The sequence below is a fragment of the Centropristis striata genome, chromosome 13 (genome assembly GCF_030273125.1).
Source record: "Centropristis striata isolate RG_2023a ecotype Rhode Island chromosome 13, C.striata_1.0, whole genome shotgun sequence".
NCBI classification, from domain to species: Eukaryota; Metazoa; Chordata; class Actinopteri; order Perciformes; family Serranidae; genus Centropristis; species Centropristis striata.
Window position 1 is genome coordinate 15,686,609 of NC_081529.1, and position 16,648 is coordinate 15,703,256.

At 37.3% G+C, this 16,648-nt stretch overlaps 1 protein-coding gene across 1 annotated transcript; it reads right to left on the reverse strand.

The window, feature by feature from the left end:
* Nucleotides 1–1,623: 1,623 nt before the first annotated feature.
* Nucleotides 1,624–16,424, reverse strand: hsd3b7 (hydroxy-delta-5-steroid dehydrogenase, 3 beta- and steroid delta-isomerase). Its single transcript, XM_059347443.1, has 6 exons — nt 15,992–16,424; nt 11,312–11,467; nt 8,322–8,430; nt 6,643–6,742; nt 5,911–6,073; nt 1,624–3,511 (listed from the first exon to the last, which is right to left on the reverse strand). The coding sequence occupies exons 1-6, from the start codon at nt 16,149–16,151 to the stop codon at nt 3,099–3,101; spliced, it is 1,101 nt and encodes a 366-aa protein (XP_059203426.1). The 5' UTR covers nt 16,152–16,424; the 3' UTR covers nt 1,624–3,098.
* Nucleotides 16,425–16,648: the final 224 nt, after the last annotated feature.

Consider the following 16,648-nt stretch of genomic DNA (forward strand, 5'->3'; position numbering starts at 1 on the left):
CTGAATATGAAAGAATTAAAAATGATACAGCCCCTAAGTTAAAATAATGTCGAGAGGGTAAATAGATACCATTATTTATTTTTAAATCACCATTTAAAAAACATTTTTTTACTTTACTGGTATGTTTTTGTTGAACCAGTAGATGGCGCCATGCCGTTTAATTAAAAGCGTGTTGATCCAACAAAACACACAACACACATCTGAGATTCACATCGAGGCATGCTGACAGTGGTGACATATTGCGCAGAAGTAGTACTACTACTATGTAAAAAAAAATACTCTGTTACAAGTAAAAGTCTTGCATTAAAAAACTTAAGTACATAAGTATTAGTATCACAATATACTTGAATTTAAATTTACATTTGCTCATTATGTAGAAAGGCCCATTTCAGAATAATATATATTATAATTGGGATTATAATTAGTGATACATTCATAAATAGGCATCACAAATGTTCCAGCTAAGGCTAATTTTAACAACTTTATGTACTGCTGGGTAGTCCCATCTGTAATAATACATAATAATGCATTAGTTGATTATATTATTAATCTGAATCTGCAAAGTAACTAGAAAATAAAGTTGCAAACATTCAAGTAAAGTAGGCTACAAGCAGTGGTGGAAAAAGTATTCAGATCACTTACTCAAGTAAAAGTTCTAATATCACTCTGCAGAATTATTCCACTACAAGTAAAAGTCCTGCATTAAAAAGTTACTTAAGTAAAAGTACAAGAAATATTTAAGTATCAAAAGTAAAAGTACTCATTATGCAGAATGGACCCACTCTTATTGTTTTACATATTCTAAATATAGTATTGGATTATTGATATTATTGATGCATTTATGTAAGCAGCATTTTGATTTTCTCAAGGTAGGGTTCATTTCATCTACTTCACATACTATTATGAAGTTTGAATAAATAAAATGTCTAATCACTTCACTTCACAAGTAACTAAAGCTGGCAGCTAAATGTAGTGTAGTAAAAAGTACAATTGATACCTATAAAATAGTTAGTATTGGAGTAGAGGTATAAAGTTACATAAAATGGAAATGACAGATGAACCATAACCTCAAATTGTTTTGTTTCCTTTGGGGGAAAGACAATCACAATTGCTGTGTGGGGTTTGTGAGTCATTCCTCTGTTGTAATTAAAGACATGTTATTGTTGTGAACATTGCCATGGTACAACCACAGGAATGAGGGGACACCCAGGCATGCTGAAGCAATGTTAATGTTATTCTACAAGGGAACTCCCTTATACTTTGTGTTACTCATAAAAATAAACGCCATCCAGCTGGTTGTCCTAGAGTCTGATGACAAGTTTCCACAAGTGTGTAGGGAAAGACTGGGGCATTTACACTGTGTGTAAACAAAGATCACTGTATCCATGGAAATCCAGAGGTGGAGATCTCCCAGTAACAAGAGAAAAGGGAAAGGAAACACATGCACACTGAAACGAAACAAGTGATCATGTGTCATACCTCACAGTTGTATAAACTTTTCCTTTTGACCCCCACTGCACATCATCATAAAACAAGTAAATTAGATCAGCGATGGAAAGAAAAGCAGGACAATGCAGCCTCTCCCTGTGATGAACAAGCAAAGCCATGTAGAATATATTAAGTAATCTTTATTAAAAATGACAAAAAACTAAGCATGATATATTTAATCAACAATGTAATTACAAATTTTCTTTAAATTATGCAATGTAAAAAATGCTTTTAATTATATATATATATATAACTGAAATATAGGTATAAATTCCATATATAGTCCAGTAAATGCTTGTAAATTGCATTTACATTTGTCATTATTTACATAATTACTACTGCAGCTTATTCTTGACAACCCAATGGTGACTTTACCAGCTAAACAATTCACAGAATATGATGATGACATTCAATAAAAGTTCATTGATCATCAGGTCTATTAATATATATGCTTCATCTGAATGAACATGTTTTGTGGTAGAAACATTATACGACATGAAAGTATGTGAAGGAAATCACAAATGAGTTGTGCATTATCTACGGTCATGGTTTTGTACTCTGAGAGGCCTCAGAGTCCTTCACCCTTGGCATGCAATATGAGATAATATTAAGATAAGATGAAGACCTTGTAGCTGTCCAAAGTGTAATGGTACAACACGAACGGTTACAAACACATTTCTGACTGTGTCTATGTATGCTTTACCAAGATATTCTGCTGTAATAAACTTCTATATTTACGTCAGGACAATCAAGACTCATCAAGTTATTTCTCTAAGTAAAGATTAATAATTTCACATCACATGATTTCAATATGTTTCCTTTATAACTGTGCACCAACGGTAATTTCCACCAGGTCTAGCAACGGGAGGCGTTTCAACTTCGAACTGGATCAGAAGTTATTCAGCAAAGCTTAAATTATGTTATGTTTAAATATTAAAAACAAAAAAACAAGACAAAGAATGGTACAGTATGAGGGAGTATATCTATAGTCAATAATAATTATATGTAAATCAATTTGATGCTTTTGAGTTAGAAAATGCCTGATTTCATGTGGCTTCCAGTCCACACCCATTTCTGGTCTGCTATCTGAATACAGATACAGATCATTTTATTGGTGGAACAAATACAGATAATAATGTCTCTTTATTTCCTTTGGAGGGCAGGAAAAACAGTCGCATGGTGCATGATGGGAGGGTTGTGCTGCATTTAATGGTCTGTGTTTGCATCAAACACACTAATGGTGGCCCTCAGGAACATTTTGTGCGGCCATCTTTCGTTGTCCATTTCAAAACTTTCACTTTTAATAGCTGACATTAAATACACTATTCAGCCACTGCATCAAACTTCAACCCCCTCACAAACATCTGTAAAGTTAGGAATTCTGATTTCAGTGGACAACTCCTGCCTGCATTGTTTCTGTGTGGCCCAGCCAGTTGACTGGACCACCACATCGTCTGCCGTCTTCGCCAGACTCAGTGGGCATCTACTGTAAGCTTACGCAAAGCAATTAAATAAAATAAAATGAATTAATTAAACTAATTCCTTTGCATCTGGAGTTCTGCACGTCTACATAGCAGCTTGTGATGCATGATGCGGTAGTTGTGGTCATGTTAGGAGCCTTTGGTCATATCCAGAGGGAACGTGTCGACAAACTTCTGTGTGCGGGCCCGACATTGGTCCCAGTCGTACAGAGGGCGGTACTGGAAGTGGCGTTGGGCTTTGTCTGTGCCGACAGTGAAGGTGGTATTAACTACAGTGAAGGTGTAACTGTTCAGTAAGGGTGTGAAGTTGTACACGGGGCTCAGTATCCAGCGGAGTATGTCATTAAACATGGCTAAGAACCAGAGCATCAGGTAGGGAATGCGAACCCTTCGGAAGTTGAATGTGGACAAGAACTGCATGTTGAATGACTCGTAGCTCTTGTAGGGCGAGTCATCGTAGCAGAAGAAAGCTTCGCCTCCAACTGTGTGCGGGCGCTCTCTCAGGGCGCGAGCTGCAAGCACATGCATCCAGGCCACGTTGCCTAAAAAACACAAACAAGTGGGTGAATACCAAAACGAAGTACTCAAAACAAAACAACAGTTACAGTTTTAATGTAAAATGTACTGTGTCAGAAGAAAATTAATCAGTTTGGATAATGATAATGATGTTTGGTGTAAAAGTGAAAAAAGAAGAAGAAGCAATAATACTCTTACATCAATATTGTGCGTCAGTACAACACTTGAGTAAATGTGCTGAGTTGCTTCACACCTGACCACATTACACTGACTTCATCCTTAACATCTGCCAAGAGCATGTTACAAAATATCCTTAGTATCTGTGTGCCACAAATAACTGCCATGCAGACTGTTACTCATGCTCACATGCACTGCCAGTGATTACTAATTTGGTCTGAAGCAAAATGGATACCGTGACAAAGAACAGAAACTCATCAGTACTGAAAGCAGCGTGTTGAGATGGATTTAATAACGTCATCACATCTGGAAGGAGATTTATGTGATGCTGATACTGCTCACGTTATCTTTATCACAACCATGACATCTGGATTAGAGTATGACTACTGTTCATGTTTATAATGTTCTACCATTTGTGCTTCTTGATGTATGTATGTACTTGTGCTTTTCGTTCTATGCATAGGGCAGAAGATTGAGGCCAAGGCGGAGGTGCCTTAAACCTGTATTCTTTCTAGCAGGGGGCGACTCCTGCAATAATAAGTCTGGTTGTATAAACTGACTGTTGATTTATTACCTCAGTAAACATTTTCCTAACAAGTTTATGGTGTTGACTGTTAGTTTCAAGTCTCCTTCAATACAGCATGATGTTCATTTGTAAATGATGGTTTCATTTAGAGTAAAATAGATGATAAAGCAGGGTGTATTTTAGGGAAGGGGCTACCTTGGGATTGACAACTAAGTCTTTGTTGGCATTCAGTTGTACAGAAAGACAACTGAGTCTGATGTTCCAGTAAGTACATTTTGTTTTTATCCTGTTTGTAAAAGCCAAAATTAGCATATTTAACAGCAGCAAGTTAGCACTACCCAATTAGAAGTCATGGGGTCTCGAGGCATCATGTCATTGGAATAAAACACATGCACACATCCACTACTGAATGGCTCAATTAGTTCAGCGCTAAACCATTTCTTTATCCAACATTGCAGCTCCAGTTACACTGTGCTTGAGTTGAACCCCAATGATATGGCACTGGTAGCTGAAAACTTTTCACTTGCATTACAATTCGTGAAAAGGGAGGTATTTGGTGTGCAGATTTTTTTGTTCTGCTGGGTAATTCTTGGATCTAGCACCCATCCCATTGGGCATGGAGGCATGCATGTCTCTTTCATGTTTTTTTAAACCTATGTAACCTCCCAAGCACCACCCTTTCCCGATCACATTTCGCTTAAAAAGTTTATTGAGGCCAAAATGCATACATACAAGAATATACCCACTAGAATGGTGGTTGGGTTGGTGAGGTTAAGAACATTGGGCTAAACCACTCAAACAGCTAAACGGAGGGCAAAAATGGCAAACTCTACAAACCAGTGGGCGAATTTAGAGGAGGTATGTGCACTTTATACAGCCTATTGCTCATCGACTGGGGAGTCGGTTTAAAGAGCATCAGAGGTTTCTTTTTATTGTTATGTTGACTGGCAGTACTGTGCACTCTACTTCAATAAAATACAAGGACACTTCTTTTGAATTTCAGAGGAAGTGTCTTTGCATACCACTGACTGCACTTCTGTTTTTAGTCTTGGTGTGAACATTTGACAGGCTTCTTTTATCTGGTTCTTATGCTCACTTTAGTTTTCTCGTCTTGTGTGTGTTAAAAAGTTAGAAAGTGTTAAAAAAAGCAAAGAGGTCGTTTAGGTGTCTGGTGGAGTGTAACTAAGTACATTTACTCAAGTACTGTACTTAAGTACAATTTTGAGGTACTTATACTTTACTTGAGTATTTCCATTTTATGTAACTTTATACTTCTACTTCACTACATTTTGAGGTAAATATTCTACTTTTTACTCCACAACATTTAGCTGACAGCTTTAGTTATTTTACAGGTTGAGATTTAACATGAAAAACGTGATCAATAGGACATTTTCATTCAATAATGATAATCTAATTATATATTTAGAATATGAACTGGGATCTGAGTGGGTCATTCTGCATAACGAGTACTTTTACTCTTGATACTTTAAGTACATTTTGATGCTGATACTTTTGTACTTTTACACCACTAAGTTTTAAATGCAGGACTTTTACTTTTAGTGGAGTAATTTCATAGTGTGGTATTAGTACTTTTACTAAAGTAAAGGAGCGGGATACTTCTTCCATCACTGCTAAGGCTACATTGGTTAACACCAATGGTGAACACATTGGTGTGATTTATTTGAAGTTGTGATCATGACTTCCCAAAAACTGTAATTTTACCTGCATAGACTCGTCCATGTTCAATTTTGTCTGGGACACCTCCAATGACATAACCTCCTCTTTTTACAGCCTCCTTATAAAAATCCCTTATTAGCTCGTGCCCCTCGCCGTAGATCCCTGTCGGCCTCAGGGAACATGTGTATAAACACTTTCCACCATTCACCTGGACAGAGGGGGAAGAAGAAAAAAAAAACAGGATTCAGTGTTGGGAAATAAAACAGGAGGCATACAAACAAAAAAACATACACACTGACTGAGAAAAGAACACATTTTTGTTGACTTGGATCATAAGCAGCAGCACTGACACCACAACGAGGCAAGGGGATAATCTAGCAATTTTGTGGCACAAGAAGTTGCACAAGAAATTTCTTCATGAGGTTTGTTTTAGTCTCTACAGCACAAAACATCTACAGCTTTCAGAGTGTATTACCCAGTCTTAGACAAAGATGATACAGTGTCAAATATGATATTCAGCATTATAGCACCCAGTTATAAACATTTATAGTTATATCTGGATGCCAACAAATACTTTTCTACTCTGCAGATGGTAGAAAAAATGAATGAGTTCCGTAATGGTTTTATGATTCTAACTTTAACAGCTGTTTTGTTTTTCTCAGTACGTCTTTAAAGTGTACTATTAAACAATGTGCTTTTAATAAATCTGCCTCGATGAAAACGCTCCCAAACCATTGCAAATTATCTTTGGAATGAATGTTGTTAAACATAAAGTACCTTGGTGCCGTTAGCTTCAAGCACGATTTTCTCTGCCTTTGTTTTGCTCTTCGGATAGGCCATCGTGTGTTTCACTGTGTAAGGTGTGTCTTCGTTTCCCCTGCAGAGAAAGAGTTAAACAGTCAGGAGGACTCATGAGACAGTAGAAAGAAAGCAGGTAGTTGTTTTCTTGACCCTGTCGTGCGTATGAGAGGAATGTTGCAAATGGAGTGAGGGAGAAAGAGACAGAGTCATTCACTCCAACAAGAGCAGCCCAGGCTCATTCTTTCCCCCTGACACAATCTTGTGAAATAGAGAATGCCAAATATTGTTCTGAGGTAAAACTGAAGCTGTACGTGCAGGCCCAAGGATACACACACACACACACACACACACACACTTCATAGTCATGGCAGATGGACGCTGGAAAGTTGCAACTGCAAGTGTCTTATCTCCTGCCTTAAGCATTTAAGATCCGCGTGTTTTACCCTTCCTAAAAAAACTCATACCACTGTTACTGCATATTTTAAATATTTTAACCATTGTTTGATTGGAGAACTGTAGATGGAAATGAAAGAGGTTAGGGAAAAGGACTGACTTCATAGCTCAATGAGTGTTTTTCCTCCTGTAATAAAGCCTGTGACAGCCATTATTTTCCAGATATTTTCCCAATAAAATCCATATGTGGAGATGTAAGCAACAATTCCTGCACAGTTCTTTCAAGTATTTGTAGTAGACATTGCTGGAGAGAGATTGACCAGAATACACAAGCTTTTTTTCTCCACTCCATACAAATCTACAAATAGTTAAGAATTAAGTGTGACAAGTCACTTCACATCACTCCCTATATCTACAAACTAAACAAACACAATAATTGGAGACAAATAGTTGTGTGTAATTATGACTCAAACTTTCAGGTTTGTCATCTTTGTTTTCACCCTGGCACAATTGTTTTTGTCAGGGTTTCCATGCAGCGATGCATCAAAATATTCCAAAATGATTCAGAAAAAAAACAAAATAGACACAAGACATGAGACAGCAGGCTTGTCTTTTACATAATATTGTGATACTGGTAATGTATGTTTTGAGTTAAAGTTGCAGACATATTTCTAGTTGCTGACATACCAGACAGTCTCATGAAAGACATTACTGAGAGAACACATTACATCAGTGTGACAAAAAGATAACAAAGTGAGTCTCAACGTAGATTAATCTACCTAAAGCAGATATGTCCAAAAGGCCGTGCAGCTGCAGGTTTTGGCCTTTGAAGACTGATCTCAATTGTTTAAATGAGTCAAGCCTGCTTCGCTAGAATGAAAACCAGCAGCTGCACGGTCCTTTATGAAACGGTTCAGACACGCCAGACTGAAAGGAACATAGAACCACCTTGATTATACAATCAGGATGCTGGATACTGTGTGTTGTGCGTTTTTATCTCCACCCGATCATATCTTTTCTGAACAGGCCTTTGTGTTTTCTATGATAGTGCATTCAAGAGAAAAAAAGAGAGAAAGGATACACAGTAAGGGGCAACTGAAAGAGTCAAAGAGTCAAAGCTTGTATAAAAAACAGAGTGTAAACTGCAACCATGTGTGCTGTGTGAGGAAACACTTGGACTTGGACACTGGGCTACTTGGTCATCAGAATAAAATTGAGTTCAGAATCGAGTGAATACAGAAGGATATTTTCTTGACGTTCACCTGTAAAACGGGTCTCCATTCATGTTGGGGCCGATCACTTCCATGCTGCTGGTGTAGACCAGGCACTGGATGCCACACTCCACACAGGCTTTGATCACGTTCTCCGTTCCTGAGAAGAGAGAAAACACTGCCATGTAAGAGATGGAGGATACACGGGTTGAATAGATCAGACTGAATTTTATTGGTTAAGTTTGTGAGTCCTCCAAAAAACCACAGGGCTGACTTTTGGATTTGGATTCCTTTCTGCCACTGCAGACAGTCAAAGAAGAAAGGATCAAAGTCTTGAAATTATAATTAGATGCAGAAAAAGAGGATCAACAGGAAATTATTCAACAGAGGCATGTGATCCATATGTGTCCTGTTCAGCTGTTGGGACGAAAACATGTTTTCCTGAAACCTGGCCCCTATTCTGCAACAGTGGACAGGTGACGGAAATGAGCTCATTGCAAAGTAGAGGAAATGAAAACTCTTGTCATTGTAATTAAAGGCTTAAAGCCTTAAAGTTATCTTGGATAAGGGAGGGAGGAGAGGGGAGGAAGACACGTTCCACAGGCTCCACAGTTACATCTGGTCGGGCCTGGCAGAGGGTCAAAACGAAATGCTAAAATATGTCTTAATGATAACTACTGTTTTAACCTTTAAAAGCCCTGAACACCCACACAGGTTTCCAGGTTTAATGTGGCTGAAAAGACCTCTTCTCAGGACTGTGTTGACATGTATAGACTGTAATAATAGACATATTCCTGTTAGCTTCGTTGCACCTGTTACACCTGTATCAGCAGTTATTACCCCATAAATATGAACGAGTAGAGGCCTGCCAGTAATAGTGGGGGGGAAGAAAGCGGAGTATAAAGCATGAAAAGTCACCATAAGGGCTCTTGGGAAGAACTCAGGACTTTCACCCTGACCACAGTTCATGCCCTGTGCGAAAGAAATGTGTGGCTAGTTTTCCTTAAAAAATAAAACGGGTCTGATGGTTAAAACTCAGCAACTCTGCCTATCTGTCTGGAAAAGTGAGTTTATGTCTGTGACCTAAGAGGAAAACCAGTTCTCTGCAGGAATGTAGACTGAAACACCCTCAGAAACAAATAACTTCTCGGCTTTACACAGAATTCTCTCGAGGTTTATTGACATTTGTACAAAATGAATCTTATTTAACTGAAATTCAGTCACATTAACATTTTCCGGACAGATCAGAGTAAACTATTCATTCAATTCAAGCAACTCTAAGAAGTCTGTTGTACTCATGTTTTGAGAGATCTAAAAAGCCTGCAAACTGACTCTCAATGAACAGATGATGAGGTATGTGAAATATGTTTTGTCTATTAGCTGCAGTATATTCGACAGACCCTGGCCTTGCCTCAACCCACAAACACAAACCCAGACACTAAATATGTTGACTGGTTTTTATCACTTCCTGTGAACAGTATCTTCAGTTTGGATCCACACCTGGTTTCAGGTATTATGACAACTTATACAATGACACTAGATGAATTTACTTAATGGAACCGAATCAAATGAAAATGATTTTTGACTGACTGAAATAAACCAGCCTTATCTGGTTAACTTGCTCTGTACGGCTTTATGGAACAGATCAAATCCTTTATCCGGTTAATAAACACAAAAAAACAAGATGTAAAAAGCGTGTGATTAAACATCCTACAAAGTACACCGAACAAGGTCACGTCGGTTGATTTGAACAAAATAAACCAAACTTGGTATTTTGGTCCAGCCTGTGCCAAATGGGCCGGAATGGCCTTGTGGGCTAAATAGTGTTAGTTTAAAACATTTAAATTTTTAAAATTCATAATAAATCTGTCATACATTGACGTCATAGTTGATGTGGAATCGGGCTTGTAACCGTAGGGTTGCCGGTTTGAATCCCAGGACTGACAGGTCAAGGACTGAAGTGTCCTTGAGCAAGGCACCTATTCTGTATTCTGTATTTACTTTATGGTTTTCACAGCTTCCCAACTTTCTAGGAATCAGGGTTGTAGAAACTCATTATATTACACAATATGCAATGAAAACCTGCCCTTAAAGCTTCAGTTTGTAACTGTAACTGTTATAAATATAATTTTTGTCATATTTGATGACACTGGCACTATATCCTGACAGTAACACACAAAACAGATAACTTGTGATCTGGCTTCTTGTAGTGCTTGTAAGTTGATCAGCCCCATTTCAAGAAGTAAATTTCCCCTTAATTTACTACATTGATCTATAAAGAGTTTTAAGCTTGAAACCAAGTCTATGAGATGAAAAGACAGCATAAATCATTTAATTTTTAACAAAAAAGGGCAAAGGTACAAGACTGTGAACATATTTTACAAGTAAATTAAATACTTTTCCCATAAATCATTGCAAATTACAGAACTTCCACTGCTTCTTTCAGCCCTTTGGACACTCTTTGAGCTGCTCTTTGGGCTGCTCTTGTGGTCAGTCTACAGTCAATGTAAAAAACGTGCAGTCATTAACCGCATGAATTAAACAAGGTAGCGATGATCATATATGAATTAAGATTGTGTTGCTGCATTGTCTATGTCTCATCTCAAATGTTTTCAGAAACATATTTTAGTGACTGTGTAGCGAAATGAATTTGTGAACTGGCTGCCAGCTGGAAACAAACATTCTCAGCAGGGAGGGAGAGAGCTGCAAGAGGTCTCACTCTAACTCATATTCAGTTGTTTATTTTGCCAACGCCTGCTTTAATCCAGGTTTTAGTATCGAGAAGAAATCTCTGTCACTCCAGAAATGGGCAACATGGATGGCTTACAATGGTCGTATTGTGTCCATATTCAGCACAATTTAATTATGACCACATTTTTTAAACCAAGGGTGGAGTGACGTCCTTGAAAATCATTCAAAACAGGACAGGGTGTTGGTTTCCTCTCTTCTCTGGTTTCCCACAGTTAAACGTTAATAAAACTTAATCACCTGAGCCCCTAAGTGAGGTCTCCCCCTGTCTGTCCTGTGCGACTGAGTCTCACCTGTGACGTTCACAGACATGATGAGGCTCTCTGGTATTTTGTGCCAAACGTCCACCAAGCTGGCTGCATGAGTAACGACATCTACCCCCCGGGAGGCCTCCAGCACACTGTTGTAGTCTGTGATGTCCCCCTGAATCACCACCACCTTTGTCCGCTCTGCAGGAGAAACACAGGAGCACATTATATCAGAGACATGTTGTGTCGTTATCTGATCCTGGAAACGGATCAGGGATGCTTTCCAGAGAACTCTTCAAAGGCAGGAAGAATACTCCCTCTGTTTGTTTAGTTTCAACATAACTCTGATTCATTTATTCACTTCTCATCTAACAGAAGACAACACAATTATGTTGTTTAAACCAACCTTTTTTTAAAGACGTACCCCAAATTCATCATAGTAAAGTGAATTAATAATTAAGGGGATATTTAACACTGGTCACAATATTTGTTTTGGTATTTTCTCAGAAAGTTAAACTGTAAATGTTTGCATGTGTACTAAGAACGACAGAAACTAGACTTTCAGCTATTTCAGCCTCTTAGTCATTACTTTTAGCAAACAATTGTCATTGTTTTCCATTACCTTTAGTTGTTGAACTACTTAAGTTGTATATTCATTGTTTTAACAACTTTATAAGCATTTCATCGTTTTTTTTTAGACTCTCTGTTGATTACTACATACTTTCATTGAAACTTTAGGCATTTAAGCTTCTGAGAGTGATTTAGGAGGACTTGAGCAACAATTTTTTTCCTATTTTTGAATTTTTCGTTTGAAACAAATAGTTTCCAAGTCGTCCAGACTCCTTGTGCAGTTTTACACTATTGAATTTCATATTTAATTTCTTTGAAAGGATTTTGAGTTTTAAAATCCAATACAAATGATAAACTAAGAGAAAGTTAAGAAATAGAAAACTGTTATTGCACAAGGACCAAGTGTTCAAGGTACAACTGACTCAGTATATGGATCTATGTATATATTTTCAAATTAGTTGAGCTGCACCAAACTGCAGAAGGTACAAACACTCCTCAATCACTGGTTTTAAGTTCTGTGTATGCAGATTGTCTGGATCATTTTTCCACCAAAGGGATTGGAATTTAAAAGATTTTATTATTGATAGCGATGCCATTATTGATCAGGTTCTATCGATTTTTGCAGAGTTAAACAACACTCTGTCAAGGAAGCTACACTTTGGACCATTTCTTCCTTCCTGCCAAAACTCCTCCTTGTTCAAAAGTCAATTTATAAGCTTGGAGAACTGATGACCTTGCAGACATTCAGATGGATCAGACCAGTTATAAACTGTAACCAATTCTTGATTCCAATCTGCATTCTCTTTTGTCACTTTTAATGTATTTGAGTTGAGAACAACAAGAGCATGTCTACTTAACAGTTACTTATATACCTGACGCAGGTCACTTTGACATGCTCAGAGATGAAACATTGCACACAGTGGCAGAAAAAAACAAGAGAATAGCCTCCTTGTTTTTCAGTAAGGCATCAGTGCTTATCTGATAGTAAGGTCTTGCACTAGCCTTGAACGAGAACAGTGGCTGGCACGAAACAGGGGTCGGACTTTTGACTTTTTTTATTTAATTTTTTTAAACAATATTTTAATTAATTTTTCACTTTCACAAGTAAAGGATGGTTGCATAATATGGTTCACAGAAATAAAAAGCAAAAACAAATAAACAAACAAAAAAAAACCATCAGCTCAGATCCGTATTAATAATATTGGGGTCAAGAAAATCCCTGCCGCATGATATTAGAGACATCAGGCTCTACATAGTTCAAATAGGGTTCCCACACTTTATAGAATTGGTCTGTTTTTGAATGCCATATACATGTAAGGTACTCTAACGGCACTAGATCAAACACAATTCTTGTCGTTGGTACTTTTTCATTAATCCACTGCAATAAAATATTCTTCCTCGCTGCATAGGTAAGAATACAATACAACCTCTTTAGTTGTAAGTTAGTAGTTTAAATAACGAAAGAAGTCATGTCTGGGGACAGAATATTTCTCTATCATTTGTTCAAATGTCATAACCACATTATCAGAGAGTAAGTCCCTCAGTCTATGAACACCAATATTCACCCACTGTTTAAAACAAGCATCAAACATCCCAGGCTGGAAATCAGGATTATTCACAGTAGGGGTGAAAACAGATGTGAACTTTGACCTTCCCTCAAGTCGACATACTGATCGCCAGGCCTTAAGTGTATTAAGTGTAACCGGGTTGTTACAACTCAGTCTGATATTTTTAAATTTCTTAAAGAACAGTAAGTCCCTTAGTGGAAACTTTGAAAGGGAAGCTTCAACTCCCAACCAAATAGAGTTTAAGTTATTTAAGACCCAATCAAAAATATACCTAATGTAAGTACATAACTGATATGTTCTGACATTTGGTAAGTCTAGACCCCCTTCAGAACCTGGAAGCTGCAATGTAGCCATCTTAAGTCTGGGTCTGCGCTTGCTCCATATGAAGGAGCCATTCAGGTCTTTCATCACCCTATTTGAAAATATGAGCAGAATCATTTGAACAGGATATAACAATCGATTTGTTACAGTTTTGTAATGTTTTTATAGCATTCAGTGGACTTTTGAGTCAGAGATCCTGTTGTAAATTAGAGACTACTTCTGGACTTTCCCGTCCCATCAGTATTTTGACTAATTACAGAGCGGTGTTTAATTACAGACTATTCAAATGTGGCTTATTTTAACCCTAACACACAATTAAAGATCTCGTTTTCTGTGAAGGTGCTACAGTGACTGAGCTCTCCTGTTACTGTTAGCTGATCTTTTCAGGGGCCCAAACTAACACCAGCAAGCCTTGGGACAATGAATAATGAAAGCTGAACAAAGCGGCTCAGAGGCATCTTTCTGATTTAGCACATTCCTGATCAGCAATCACTGGAAAAATGTACCATTGTTGAATGCAAAGTCTGTCTTCTCACCAGGAAAAAAAACACTCTTGTATGTTGATTAATTTGATTAGTTTGTTTTTTCCCAGGAAAAGAATACTTAGTATGAAAGGGAGGCTGCATGTGAACCACCTTAGGTCAGAACTTCGTTCCATGAAAAACAAAACACACCTTTTTCCTAAGGCCACAGGTTATGAGAGATATGTATCAACGCATACAGTGACAAGTTATAACATTTTCATCCTGGCACAGGAAATGTAAGGGAGTTGGCTATCCCAGCTGTCATCTCTGCAGATTGACCTGGTGACCATACAGCATGTGAGGGAAATTATGTTACTGCTTTTGTCCATGTAGGGACACAGAATTCAGCTGTTCTTCAACACACTACATCGCATCTTGAAGCACACTGTTGTATGAAATGAGCTATTTAAAAAACTTGATTTGACTCCTCACATGACACTGAAACCTAATCTTCTGTGACTTATATGTTGCGCATATCATTTACACTGTGGGTGATTCATTCCAACACTGTACACAGCATAAATATCCCATGATATAACAGACAAAAGCTGAAAGCAACCAAGGCATACTTTATGTATTATGCGTTAGTTTTGTTCCATTTATATTGGGTTTTTTTATGTGTAACACTAGTTTTATTTTCAATGTTCATCTGTATGTGCATGATTCTTATGTTTTATTTTTGAAACCATCTACATACTTTTAAAAGAAATAAAGATTTTTAAAAAGCTGGCGACCAAGCCTCCAGTTGGCACGGAGGCTCTCAGGAAGTGACGTGATGATTGCAGCTCAGTGCGTCCAAAAAGAAACTGTTAGTAACTCAAAAGTCTATTGAACGAAAGTTCACATCATATTTTGGACACAGCGCATCAAAACTGATAAAGTTCAATACATTTACATGTTTTATCTCAGAGGAATCAATTCTGTCAAAATAATTGTTCCACACATCACTAGATCGGATTCAATTTTCAAAATTAAAAGTTGTATTTTTATCTGCCATTGTTCGACTATCAAGTCTGTTTCAAAAGTTGAAGAGATCATTTGTTTTTATGTCCTGACAACTGTCATTCACATTTTCAAATTCATCTTTAAAACTATCAGTAGTGGAACTTCAGTACAACTTTCAGGTACTTGATTTCCATTTCATGTAATTTAATTTTATACTTTTACTCCACTAAATTTAGCTGATAGCTTAAGTTACTTTTTTAGGTAAGATATAACATAAAAAACATGATCAATTTGAAATGTTTAGACAATTTTTTTTCATAAGAATATATTAAGTAGTTAAAATTAGCCCTATCTTAGTAAATTGTGGGGCCATTCTACATAATGAGTACTTTTTAAGTCATTTTGATGCTGGTACATTTCTACTTTTACTTTACTCAAGTAAATGTAACAATACCACACTGGCTTAATATTACTAGCAAAATGAACTTAAGTATCAAGTATCAGTATTTTTTTGTCCACACCATTTAATATTCTACCTGAGGAGGTGAAATCACCACAATAACACCTGTGAGAGTGTATGGGACAAAGTACAGAATGTCTCTCTGAAATGGGGTAAAGGAGAAAGTAGCAGAAACTGGAAAATACTTCAGTTAAAATAACACTTAATACTTGAGTAAATGTACTTAGTTACATTCCATAATTAAAACAATTAAATTAAACTAAAGCAAGCGCTTTTAAAGAGTGGCTAAAACGATCTATTCTGAAGCGCAGTTGAGTTACATTTTTTACAGTCCTACCTGTGCTGAGTCCATTTAAACTCGAGTCTACGTGCTTGTCAAATACTCGGATCTCCGTCAGCTTGTCCTCCTTCTCCAGCAGAATCCGCAGAATATGTCTGCCAAGGAAGCCGCAGCCCCCGGTTAGCAGATAAACGAGCCCCCGCTGGTCTTCAGACATGTTGAGAATCTACACTGACAGCTCTTCGCTGACGAAAGTTGCCGCTTGTGTCTATGGAGAGAACTGAGCTGTGTGTAGCCAAGCTGGCTTTATAAGAGGAGAGCTCCGTTTCTCTTTTTTTCTTTGTCTTTTTTTCTCCCTGTAGAACTTTATTGCCAAGCCTTTACGCAGAACAGGATAACAGACGCACTTCTGCACAAACCTTGCCAGCAGCCAGCGGTGGAAGGTAGGGTAAAGAGCAATGTTTGTTTTCATTTAAAAGTTACGAGTATTAGGGCCACATTTATAAAAAAAATACTTTAAAGAGATTAAAGTCGTAAATAATTAATTAATTAATTACGAGAATAAAGTCGAAAATATTCAATTAATTACGAGAATCAAGTCGAAAATATTGAATTAATTACGAGAATAAAGTCGAAAATATTTAAATAATTACGAGAGTGGGCCATTTACGACTTAATTCTCGTAATTAATTAAATATATACGACTTTAATCTC